Here is a 13,520-nt window from a genome sequence, read left to right on the forward strand (position 1 = left end):
ACATTAGAAAGGACTTCAAAGATGAGTGGACACCACTTCAGGAATACCAGATTACTTAGCACGGAATCATACTTAACGTGAGTAACACCTGCAGGCATGTTTATTTCAAAGAGCATATTCATTCAACACATATGTACTGGGCCCTATTATGGGCAGGGCCCAGAGCTAACTGATCTGTTGGACACATGGATGAATAGGGGAAGCTCTTTCTCCTGCCCTCAATATGATAGCTCTGGAAGGGACGAATGACTGCAAAGAGCCAATGTCACAGAAACTCTGTATTCTTTAGAGTTAGGGAAAATAGAAGTACTTCCAACCCTATACTGTGGCTTTATCTTATTACTGATGGAATACTTAATAAATCATCATTTTTATTCACCCTAACTGCTAAGGCAGCTTTCAACAGTAGTTAATAAATCATCTTCATTTTCTATGCTCCTCATCCACCCCCCTTTAAAGCTACTGAGTTCTTCATTACACATTCTATGTTAAGTAACCACAGGAGGATTAAATAATGAAGACTAACCAAAGTGCTTAATATGAGTGAATGTATACAATGTATTAGATACATGCCAATTATAAAATACGTTTTTTACTACATAAAGTTCATTTTATACCTCCTAATAAGAATGCCTCATAAAATTGCTGACTTGGGCTAATAACTCCTTAAATCACAATACGGACTTCTCAGGCATTTCTAATTATGAGCTGAAAACCTGTAGTTGGCTAGATAAAACATTCAACACTGCTAGTTGACTAAAAGAAAGTCTCCAAAAATAGTGTTGTAAATATTCTAAAATTACTATCACGTCTAACTACAATTTATAAAAAAATAGTACATTTATGTCAATCATTATTCATCATGTTAACACAGTGTTATAGCCAAATTTAAATAGTTCTGGCGTTTGGCAGACTTTTATGAACCAAGGTCAGAATATAAATACATTTTGAAATATGCAGCTCTTCACTATCTTAAAAAACATGACTAAAAACATTTGAAGGATTTAGTGTGGAAAAAAAAAAGCACAAACTTCACACACAAAAAATCATGCTTTTCTTTAAAAATATCTTTGATAAAATGCATATTTATCCTATTAAAACACTGAAGACCTCTCACACACAAAAGATTAGCCTGCCTCTTCACACATAAGAACAAATATTTCTATGAAATCTCACAATTTCCTTTTGGTTAAATTTTCTTCCTTAAGAATTCAGCTTTGTAAGACTTGCCATTTTCTGGCATCATTAAAATCACTTCTCAAATTCTATTTGGACTACTTTTGATCTTCAACTATTAGAAAAGCATCCTGATTCACTCCAAAAGGAGAAAGATCCTTCCGCAGATCTCCAGAGAGGTCAATACCTTCCTCAAATATCTGAGGCAAAATCCCAACTATCACTTAACAATGAAGATGCGCTGCTCAAGCTGGCTAGGTCGTAATTGAGGGATGTGGGCTGTCCCAAGAGCCTGGTAAGAGCTCCTATCAATAAAGGATATTTTATCCTAAGTGTGCAATCTAGGGGAAAAATTTTTTTTCTTGCAACTTTGCTTTATAAAATTCTAACTCTTGCCTTGGGGACTTTGCCTCCCACAGGAGTCCATGTTCCATTCAGCCACCCTGCCAGATCCATCTCCTCTGGTGGATCTCACTCCTTAGGCCTCCAAGCTGTGCCATCTTTGCCATCTTCCCAATCTTCCTCCTTTTAAAATTTCCTTGTTCTATCTATACAACTCACAAGGAAGAAATGCAAATGACCAACACAGGAGAAAGTGTTGATCAAAGAAAAGCAAATTGAAAATGCCATATACTGCTTCATCACCTATGAAATTCACAAAGAATCAATAGACTTCATTCACTATATGATACATGGGAGTATAAATGGTTTCTGGAAAGTTATCCCTCAAAACGTACTATCTGTTGGCCAATTTATTTCCCCTCTTAAGAATTTAAGAGAAAATCCCACTTACCAGGGTGTGCGCAATAAAAAGTGAGACAGAAATTTACTAGACAAAGGTGTCTGTCTCAGCATTTTAAATAAAAACAAAAAAGTGGAAATAATCTAAATGTTCAGGTACAAAGGACTGGTTAAATAAAGTATGATGCTTTGACATGGATATATTATGCTAACATAAAATGACACTTGCAAAGCAAATGGAAAAAAAAGTATATATAGTGTGGTTATAACCATAGGGGAAAAATGAACTTAAATATTAGGGTTAGGAAGGAGCATTATTGACACTACTTAGTTACTGATAAAACCATGAAGGATTTTTTTTTTCTTACTCTAGTGTGCTTTCAAATTTTTCTTTCCCAAGCAGACATGAGTTTATAAAATGAAATAACACAATGGACGACACTTGCTTCAACAAACCTATTCTATCCCTTGCTAAGACAAGTATATTAATAACTCTGCTGAGCAACTTCATTCATCTACGTTTAAAGCAAGCCTTTAAGAATCAATAAATGGACAGGTACAGTGGCTCATGCCTGTAATCCCAGCACTTTGGGAGGCCAACGTGGATGCATCACTTGAGATCAGGAGTTTTAGACTAGCCTGGCCAATGTGGAGAAACCTTGTCTCTACTAAAAATACAAAAATTAGCCAAGCATGGTGGCAGGTGTCTGTAATCCCAGCTACTCAGAAGGCTGAGGCAGGAGAATTGCCTGAACCTAGGAGGCGGAGGTTAGAGCAAGACAAGATTGCACCACTGCACTCCAGTCTTGGCAACAGAGCAAGACTCCATCTCAAAAACAAAAAAACAAAACAAAAACAGTAAAAAGGAAACACTGGTGGTCAATTTCAGGCAGCTGGGAATCAGATTTTGAGACGGGGTACATACCCCTGACTTCCCTAATTATTCCACAGGTCTGTTCTCTTGTCTTATGCCCCGATAGAGAGAGATATAGTGAGGAAACACACTTCTCTTTTTAGTACGTAGCTCCAGCATGTATTCCCGTGAAAGAGGAACTAGGGACAGACAATCACGACCTAAACATCAGCTCAGGAAGCTGGACATGCCACCCCCAGCACAGGCTAGGATCCCCGGCCTCCTGTACTATTTCTGAGATCATCCCGTCATTTAGAAGAACTGAGGGTTCTGAAGGGACCTTGAGGAGATCATTTAATGAGGAAGGATTTGGCAGAAACGGAGACACTAGCAATAGCTTGAAGTCTGTGGATGGCCTGAGTTCACATCTTGGCCATAGTCATTCACAGGCCTTCGGACACCAATTACTTTCACCCCCTTTCTCATAAACTCCTAGCACAGACAAACAGGCACCAGTAACAAAGACTGTTTCAGAGGGTGGCAATGCTGTGTTATTAAACCACCCTTTCAGAACTTGGTGTCCTTCATCAGGTTTTTATCCCCTCATCTCCACGCCCTCTCTCATACTAAGTTGCTCATACTAAACACTCCCACACAAGACAGGATGATCTAATTAGCGACCCACATAAAAATATGAAAAATGCAAATGAAGTTAATATAATATGTTCTGAGTGTCACCTGAATGAAGGATGTAGAGCAAGAGTGATGAGAAAGCAGCAGAGCCAATCAGGGACTGGGCTTTCGATAAACTTAACAGCCAGGGAGATGAGTGGACTGAGAAACGTGAGAAAGAAGGAGTCATTCTAGTCACAAAAGTCGAGTAAACACAAAGGATACGTGTGCTTTTCAATTTTATTATCTCTGTTCTGGATTATCTGCAGGACTGCTCGGCTCTGAAGTACGGAAAGCAACTACCAGAGTATTCATGACAGAAATGAGGGCTGTGACTTTTAAATGCTCTTAAGCCTTAATCTCATTTGTTTTCTTTCAAGTACCTAATGATCACAGACATCTTTAGCAGAACTCAGTGGGGGTGGGGCACTGCTGCCACATTCCTGGGAGCAAAGGAATTAGCCCGTATTGCTTTCTTAGGCAACCCCCTACCCAGCAAAGATGTCCCACCTCCCTCTACGATGGTCTCAGTGGGGCTTCTGGCAGCTGGCCCGTCATTTGGGGCTGAGGAGGGAAGGCCTGGTCAGCCAGTCACCAAAGCACACGTTCTCATTAGAGTCAAGATTATCCCAGGTGGAGTGAGGCCTGGTTCTCAGTACTTCTCAACACCTGAGAAGCAATTCTCAGCTATTGTTTGTACACTGGGGGCATCTCAGGAAGTCACAGCTCACTGGCCTTATTTCTCATGTGTAAAATGAATAGTGGCTCTGGGATCCTAATAAATCTAAATTCAATGTGAAGCTCTCAGAAAGACCAAAGTCTCTGAGCTACAAAATAAAACTGATTTATGCGCACTTCGACTATCAGGTGATGGACGGAGCTCTGATTATAGAATTTATCATAATTACGTAATTTTTGCCAAGCCTAAAATAATAATTCTCACTTCTTAAAAACATTCCTCCAAGACGAAACAGACTGAAATTCACTTTACTTGATCTCTTTATGTAGAAGAATAACTTCAATACTTAAGACGAGTAACTCAGCCAGGCATGGTGGCTCACACCTGTAATCCCAACACTTTGGGAGGCCGAGGTGGGAGGACTGATTCAGCTCAGGAGTTTGAAACCAGCTCGGGAAATATAGTGAGACCCGATCTGTATTGTGTAAATAAAAAAATTCTTTATTAGAAAAAAGAGAAATTAAAATAACTCGACTGTGATTACTCTGAGAAAGATGGTATCTGCAGGAACAGGCATATTTGACTGTGAGAAAGAGACAAATTAATTCTTTAACACATATTCTGAAGAAGCTGAAGATGTATATGCAGTAAGTATATCATTCTAAAGATACTTAAGTTTTTTTGGAATTTGGCAGAAATCAAAGAAAATCAGTGTTGACCGTAGCGCAATAAAATTACAGCTATATGGAAAGGTCTTTTTGATGAACTGGAAATGTATCCCTTTAAGCACTAAAACTCAATTTTAACTATTTTTGATGCCCTTTTGAAACTCCATTATCCACTTTCCTGAGTTACTAAACAGTATATGGATCAATGCAATCTTGGCTTGATGGCTTTTGGTGGTGACCAGTAACAGCAACAATCACAAGCAGCTTTTACTGTGTGCCCACTTCATGTCTGATACCATTCTAAGTGCTTTACTATCACATTTAAGCCTTGGGATCCAACAAAGTGGGTACTATTAACCTCGTTTTACAAATGAGGAAACTAAAGTTCTGAGAGATTAAATCATTTGCAGAAGGTCGCAAAGCTAGAGAATGGTAGAGAACAGATTCAGACCCAGGTTATGTGAGTCCAGAACCATCCTTCTAACCACGACATTGCTCCAAACGGATGGAGCAGAGACAGGTAAGTGCACCCAAAAAGAGAATCACCAGAACCTACTTGGGTGGAAAGAATTGCCCATAGATTGATGTGATTTTTACATGTATGTCTACTTTTAAAACAATCATCCTTTAGGTTAGCTGCCATTCTTCTGTTATCCATGGTGCAGTATCAGAGGAGCACACACATTTATAATTTTAAAGCAGCACTTCTAGTCACCACATGTCCCTTCCCTGGGTGCTCCCCTTTCACCCTTTGTATAGACAGTAACTCACTCTCTTCTGCTCTCCCTTCCTTCTTTTCCCCACTTTTCTTCATAAAGATTGTTTAACTGAATGATTACAAATGCCTGTGCTTCTTGGAGAGCTCTTTATAAAGAGAACAAGATGTCCTATCAAGCTTTCCCTGGGTGTCTTTACAAAGAAGAAGGCTTCTAAACCACGCCATTGGTAAGATTTTTAAAAATTACCACAATTGACTTAAAAATTACTTTGATCCATGGTTGGCTGAAAAAAAAAAAAGAAAAAACCACCAAGCTAGTATAAGGTCAAATTTATAATAATGCAGAATTGTATATTTTTTTACTCTCTATTAGGGCCTGCAAATAATAAACACGGATAATTTATACAATTCTTTGGAGTTTTATTTAGGAGACAAGCCATGTGGGGGACAGTGAGCAACACTCACAGAAGACTGGGGCTTCCCTCTGCAACTCAACTCTGCCACTAGCTGGTGATGTGATTTCCAGAAAGATCTTTGTGTCTTGGTTGCCTTTACTGTAAAATGAATGAGCCATCTCTCAGATCTCATTCAGATGCAATACGTTATGACTTAGAGCGTACATTTAGTTTTAAAATCTGAGATTTAAAGTTATCATGCCATAATTTGCAGAGTTTGTGTAAAGGGCCTTTTAACAGATTGAGAGGTGGTGGGTGGGGATAAGATACAGCTCAATCACTGAACATCAAGCAAGGAACTAGGCTAAGAATACTGAGGGAAAAGTCAAGACTCATTTCCTCAAAGAGGGAATCTCTTCCCTAAACCACCAAACAGGTATCTCGTTTACTATTTTCATCTACTTGGGGGACAGGCTGTTTTGCCACTCGTTTCACAGTATCTCTGGAGCCCATCATGGCTGTTCCTATTTTTACTAATCAAACTCTTCTTTGACCAACATACACACAATTATAAAGAAAGACATTTAAAAGACCACAGGTGCTCGACTGGGTTAGGGGGTATAACCAGGTTCCAGCGCAATTCTGATCTACCCTGTGTATTCAGCCCTCACCCCTCACACGGATCTGCAGGTATTCCTTCCCTCTGACCTTCGGACACATGCTTAAAATTCTCTTCAATAAAAAATTTGCATCACTAGAGCTTATGAAATAATCTGATTCAAATATGTAAGTTCTTCAGCGAATTCCAACCAATTCAGATCTCATACAAATGCATCTTGTGTAATACTAAGATACATTTTTCAAGATGGTTTAGTTCATTAGCTCATCTAAGAAGTGTAGATAGCTGCATTTGTTTGAAAATACATTTTTTAAAACCTCTTTTCACACTTTTAACTAGGTTGTAAGTCCCATATACATAAGCAGCTCCTTTATATGAATCCTAGTTAAGAGGAAGACAGAATACTCTTCTCGGAGAAACTATCAACAGCTTACAGAAAATGAAGCTGAACGTAATTAACTACCCATTAATGTATATATGTATTTTTTTGCTTTTGTATATTAGCAGTCAGCACCTACTCCAGTACTTACACTGTTGAATACTTATCTACTTGCTAAGGAGAGAAAAACCTTCGCAAACACCCCATGTCCTCCCTGCTCTGGGGAAGGGCCCCTGGGTGCAGCAATTCCACAGTGACCTATGTTCAGTAGGGAATGTGTCCAGCACAGTGGCACAGGCAAGCAACCTAAGGATGTTGAAGCTTCTTGGGTCGGGTCTCCAAATCATGGCTTTTATTATTTTGTAAATATTATTTTCCACCCCAGAACTACCCATAAAAATAAACTAGAAAGTTAAGTGTCAAAATAAAAGTGTTTTGCTTTAACCTGTCAAGGCAGATTATTCTCACATCTGATCTTTAACAAAAGGGTAAACTGTCGATAGTTAACATAAATTATAGGCTATAGGACCCCACAGGTGCAGGGTCACCTTACACGACAAATCTAAGGCTGCCAGTCTGCACATACTCCCAATCCCCACTTAGGTTGGTGAGGATTCCAGCCTGAGAAGAAAGGAGTCCCCTCTGACAATCTGACAGTCTTTAGCCCCAGCCCCTATTACTCAGGACCCCCCTTAATTCCAGAAAACGAAAAAAAAAAAATCTTCCTCCAAATTGGATTAAGACTCTAAATCCTAAAGGACAGCACAGGCTCATTGTGCAAGTGGGAGAGGTTGCAGGGCAGGGGAGAAGGGAAGCTAAAAACGATTTCTGATTTAAAAAAAAAAAAAAGTAAATGGACTATTTTTCTAAAACTTGCATGCTGCTATTTTAACTTCTGTGCTTCATTATTGTAACACTGCTTTTTAAAGCAAAGGACAACCTGAGTACAATTTTAAGATCAAACTCATGAAAATAAATATACACTATGTATGTATCTTAAATCTCAGCGAAATCCCAGAGTTAATTTACAAAGTTTTAACAGGGGTTAAGGAAGGAAGATCTTAATTCTATTTTGAAGTTTTACATCAAAGATTTACCATCCATCAAATTAGTAGTGGAAAGCATTTAACATTTTTTGTGAAGCATTCTGTACAATGACCTATTTGAAATTAACAGAGTATCTCCCCTAAGACACAAAGTTGCTAAAAATCTACTGCAGTACTAGTAACATAATTGTGCTGTAGATATAAAAAATAGTATTGACTGACTTTGAACCAAGTACAAAATAACAGGTTGACTCAAATTACAATCCAAGCTTCCAACATGTTAGATTTGAGTGCACTTTCTAAATTTTAACTATAAGTGTTAGTACATTCAGGTGTGATAGAGAACCTAAGTATAAAGAGAATTAGAAAATACAGGAACAGATCAGGCATGGTGGCTCACACCTGTAATCCCAGGACTTTGAGAGGCCAGGTGGGTCCATAACTTGAGGTCAAGTTCGTGACCAGCCTGGCCAACTTGGTGAAATCCAGACTCTACTAAAAATACAAAAATTAGTTGGGTGTTGTGGCACACGCCTGTAATCCCAGCTATTTGGGAGGCTGAGGCAGAAGAATCGCTTGAACCCAGGAGGCAGAGGTTGGATGCCGAGATGCCGAGATCGTGCCACTGCACTCCAGCCTGGGCAACAGAACAAGGCTCTGTCTCAAAAAAAAAAAAAAAAAAGAAAAGAAAAAGAAAACACAAGAATGGTAAAGAATAAAACTAAGGCAAAGATTTTGTTTATAACAAAAAGTCCACAGTGGTGCCTGAAACTGAATCCAAATATGTAAAGTCCAGTGCCCTATTTATAATGGGCAACCACTCTTGCCTCTCTAAAGCCAAATATTTACAGCACAGTTTTTAGAACAGCATCATAATTTTTTTTTCCTTTTGGTTTCCAAAGGAATACATCTGCCTGAACTAATCTGATGGAAAATCATAATCCATTTCTTCCCATTAGCCTTTGACTAAACGCTGAAGCTAATTATGCTGGCTCTTTTGGGTTCTCACAGCAACAAGGAATTTTAAAGAACACATTTAGTTCCACTAGTTTATGCAAGACTGAGCGGTTTCAAAACATCTAGGTGCTAAGATGTTAGACAGAGGCTACATAAATCTCGTTTACATGGTTAATTAAGACCTTGTGATTTAGGGACACAGACAACATGGATCTACCAGGGATGGATATGTACACTGTTAATATGCTGTCCTGAGTCTGAGACTGCTACTGTCTCACTGGTTCTGCTCTGAATGCACTTGTAATCACTGTTGGTCAGTACCAACAGCTTAACATCTATGTATCTTTAGTATTAAAATCTTTTCCTTGGACAACTGTGACTTTGTACTAGCTAACTGGCAGCTTGTATGGCTTTGGATGCATGACATGTATGAATTACACTGTTCAAATTTAACAGAAACACATGCAGATACAGATCATTTGGGGTTAATTTCCTATGGTTTTGGTTGGATATTATTAAAGAGTCTGGGAGGATTTGGTAAGAGGTAGAGCTTTGTTCCACCTTCCTGATTTGGTAGCACAGGCAGGATTTCATGGAGAAAGGAAACTGCTAAGAGAGTTGTTTTGGAGAGTAGAATCCATTCCCCCAAGTATGGGAGGGTTCTGTCCCTGAGGAGGGGTCTCAAAAAAGCAGATATGCCCATGGACTGTGGAAATAAGCTGCCTGCACAGGAGGGATGAAGGCATTCTTATCAAACTGAAAGGGATCCAAGTCCACTTTAACTTGCTCAATTACAGCTTAACCAAACTCAGCTGGTCATATATTACAAAGTCACAAATCCTAGCGTAAGTGGCTGCCTTCATTCTGCAGCCACTTACGCTAAATACCTCTCAACCACCTTAAAAAATCTGTTTACTCTATGAAAATGGGATCAGGGACTTCCTCTCCTGATTACCTACCCAATATGAAAACACAATATTTACTTTCACAGAGATTATATTATTTTTTAAATGGCAAAAATATTACCTCCATTCATATTTTAGAAAATGGAACCAAGATTTGGAATGACATGCTTTTAATGTGGTTCCTACAGCTTTTCTATGTAAAACCCAGGCTGGCACCGTTTCACACAGGGAAGTAGCTCAGAGAGGAGGCATGTCGACAGACAACGTGGTGACAGGTGACTGGTGGAAGTTCGGACCTCAGGCTTCAAGTCCTGACTCATCACTAACGGGTTCTGGAGCTCTGGGCCCTTCGATTTTCATCTTGAAAACGACAGCCTGAAAGGACTTTTTACGGCCCCCTTCAGCTTTAAGCTGGTCCTGACCTAATCACATGTTACAAGTTCTAACTGAAAATTACGAGAAGGAAATTAGGAAAGACGTATCAAAGTCCATGTTTATCCTGGATTAAGTTTGTCACCATTGTGCTGCTGTGGAGGCAAACCTGTTGCATCACATGGAATACCTTATTTCTGGCTGTGCATTAGAAATACAAGAGGCAGAAGACTTTTTATATTTTCATTTTTTAAAAAAGTAAACAATAGTATCCCTCGATGATGGGAAGTTCTCAAGTTTCATCTTTATAGTCTGGAAGTACACACAGAATTCCACCTGGCAGACAAGGGCCACATGGCTGAACCCGGGGTATGCCGGCTCCATTTACCACGCGTGAAGCCTCACTTTAAAGCCACGTCCCCAGTCCTTACCAGGGGGCTGATCAGTGCGGTCGCTGTTACTGGTGGGATGATTAACCGTGTAGCGGCCAGAGAAAGAGGTTTGTATATTACCTGCCCATGAATTTATACCTACTTCGTGTGGCTTGTGCTCACCAGAGCAAGAGCACGCAAGTTAAAAGCAATGAGATTTGACCTTAGAACTTACTGGACACATCTACTACCATATTGAAAACAGGAAACGAAACAGCTTTTGACACAGCACCTGGTGGAGGGAGCACACCTCCATCTCCCCATACACTGCATTGTTGCAGTCTTCAGAGTTTCAGAGGCTTGACGTTTTTCCCTGAAAAACACGGCCCGTCGGGAGGCATTTCTGGCGCGGCCCACTCACCTCTTTGATCTTTGCCCTTTTCTCGCGGATGGCGGCGTCGGCGGGCTCCCGGCTCTCCACGCCGATGGGAGGCACGAAGTCCACCGGGGGCAGGCCTCTGAACGGCGCCTTGTCACGCAGCTGATCCTGGGCCACCTTCTTCTTCTCCAGTAGGATGTCTCTTTGGATCTCCTCGGGCAGCTTCTGCAGGGTCTCCTTGGCTTCCCTGAGAGCCCGCTCGTGGTTTTCGCGGATCCTGGCCAAGTTGTCCTCCAGGGCGGCCTCCGGGTCCCCGGGTGCCCCCTCCTCGCGGCGCCGGGCTCGCCCCTCGGCCGCGTCCTCGGCGCGCGCCCCGGGCCCGGGCTTGTGGTCGGCGGCCGGCTGCAAAGCGGGGCTGGAGTGGAACAGGACCCCGCTGAGCAGCTTGGAGGAGTCTGGCAGGAAGAAGATCGCCCCGAAGCAGAGCGTGATGAAGGCGCTGAATACCAGCAGCAGCACGAACTTCTCTGTCAGGCGGAGGGCGGCGGGGCCCGACACCTTCCTGCCGCCGCCGCCGCCGCCAAGCCCCCCGCCCAGGCCGCCGCCCGCAGGGCTGCTGAAGAGCGGCAACAGGCCCCCCACGGGCATCGCTCCCGCTGTCCAGTGGCCCAGCGCCGCGCTGCTCAGCAGCCAAACTTCGCCGCCGCTGGGCGTCCGCGGCTGCGGGGCTGGGTCTTGCGTATCCAGGCCGCCCGACCCCCTCGGCTGGGCTGCGGATCTCCCCTGGGGGAACAACTCCGCGCCGGGTCTTCTCCCCGGGGCGGCTCCTCGGGCACACAGGCACGCGCGACAGACCGCTGGCTGCAGCCCCTGCGGGGAGAGAAACAGTAAAACGTAGTAATTACGGCGATGATAAAGTTTCCAGCGGGTCTCCGCCCTCCGACTCCTGGCGAGTCGCCAGGACCGCTCCCCTTGAGCAGACTCCTGTCCAGCTCCGGGCACCGCCCTCGCAACCCACTCTTCAGACTTGGGGTGAAGTTTTCGGGTCCCGTGGGTAGGGGCGGGCTGTCCCGCGCAGGCGGGGGGCAGGGCAGCGCGCTAGCACCTCGTGGAGGGGCAGCGCACCTCTGGGCAGGAGGGGCGCAGCGTGGGCGGGGGACTCGTCAACTTCGCCAGCTCCCCATCTCCGCGCTGAGACTGCTGCCTCTTTCCTAGGCTGGGCTGAGCACGCTGGCCCGTGGCTCCGCAGCCCCGGCGCGACTCAGGTGGGCGAGCGCGCGGACCTGCGGGCGAGTGGCAGCGAATAGAGCAGCACGATACCCTCCGCCGCGGCCCCGCTAGCACTAATCTCACTGCCGGTCTCGGGGCTGTAGGAAACGAGGGAGGCGACGCGGCCGGAGAGTGACGGCGCGGCCGGGCCAATCACGCGCTGCCCAGGGTCCCGCGGGGGCGGGGCCGAGGCAAGGAGGGGGCTGCGCGGGGCGGGGAGTTTACGGGAAGCGCAGCCTCGCGGGGGCCCGGCCGGCGGCGGGGAGGTCGCCGGGCAGGGAGGCGCGAGGTAGGCGGGAGCCGCGGTGAGGAGGGCGGTGGAACCGGTGGCTGAGGCCCAGCCCCGAGAAGCAGCAGGCGGAGTTCGGGGTCGGGGAGTTTATCCTGCGCCGGCCTCGGCCGGGGTCCCCGGGGTGGTTGATCCCCGACTGACCCGGGAGGCGCCTGGACCGGCGCGGGACCTCCCTGCCTCCTCCTCCGACCCCCGCGGGGCGGTCGGGGGCGCTCCCGTGGAAGTCCCGGGAAAGACAGGGACTCGCAGGGGATCCCGGGCACTGGGTCGTTCTGAAGCACGACTTTACTCCAGTTACCCTCTTTTTATCCAAGGCCAGGGTTCCCCAGATGCCAGGTGGCAGTGAAACCCCAGTTCCCTCGGTTAGGGGAGCCGTGACCCTGGGAGCTTTTGAGCCCTCTGGTATAACATCCTTTTACATCTTAAGAGACAGTTCTGATTGCTTAGGACTTTTTTCGTATGCGCCCTCTCTTCCCCCCAAAAACCGAAAAAACTTGTATGCCTCTCCCGCCCACCCCTACTTTTCGTATTCATTTACCTCATAGAAGTTGGTCAAATTTTCCATTCGAAGACGAGTTTTATGCTGCGGTAGCTTCAAGCAATAAGTCGAACATTGTGTTGAAATTAAGTCTTGGATCCGACTACTTCCAGCGAAGTGAGGAGTTGGTCCAATAGAAATTATTTTCCAAAATGTGTTGTAATTCCCCTGTTGCTGCACAAATAAAGGGTTATCAGAGAGGAAAACGTTGACTGACTTCCCATTTCTGAAAGCTGATTTGTAGTCGCCTTATTTCATCCTCACCCTTCTCTGGAAATGTGACGTTAGTTCTGTTTGTGCTTAAGACAAAGGAAACAGCTAACACCTTTCAGGAAGGTGGTTCCAATACAGTTGTTTCCAGGTGTTAAGCTGTATGAGAAAGTAGAAAAGTAATCAGAAATCCTTACTAGTTTTCTTTTAATTATTTAAATATTAATTTTAACCATCATTATTTGTCGTCTACTTGTTTTGTGTAAAATGAGTCATACACT

The 13,520-nt window shown here is 43.9% G+C and overlaps 1 protein-coding gene across 1 annotated transcript in view; it reads right to left on the minus strand.

Moving 5' to 3' along the window:
- The window catches only part of LOC105465511 (mannosidase alpha class 1A member 1), a 171,386-nt gene extending 158,155 nt beyond the window's left edge, over positions 1–13,231 (minus strand). Inside the window, exons 1-2 of the mRNA XM_011713962.3 lie at positions 13,030–13,231; positions 10,973–11,800 (exon numbers count right to left, since the gene is read on the minus strand). Coding sequence (XP_011712264.2) covers positions 10,973–11,800; positions 13,030–13,056 — 855 coding nt within the window. The 5' untranslated portion in view covers positions 13,057–13,231. The remainder of the gene's footprint in view (positions 1–10,972; positions 11,801–13,029) is intronic.
- Positions 13,232–13,520: the final 289 nt, after the last annotated feature.

This window comes from Macaca nemestrina, chromosome 5, assembly GCF_043159975.1.
Source record: "Macaca nemestrina isolate mMacNem1 chromosome 5, mMacNem.hap1, whole genome shotgun sequence".
Taxonomy (NCBI): domain Eukaryota; kingdom Metazoa; phylum Chordata; class Mammalia; order Primates; family Cercopithecidae; genus Macaca; species Macaca nemestrina.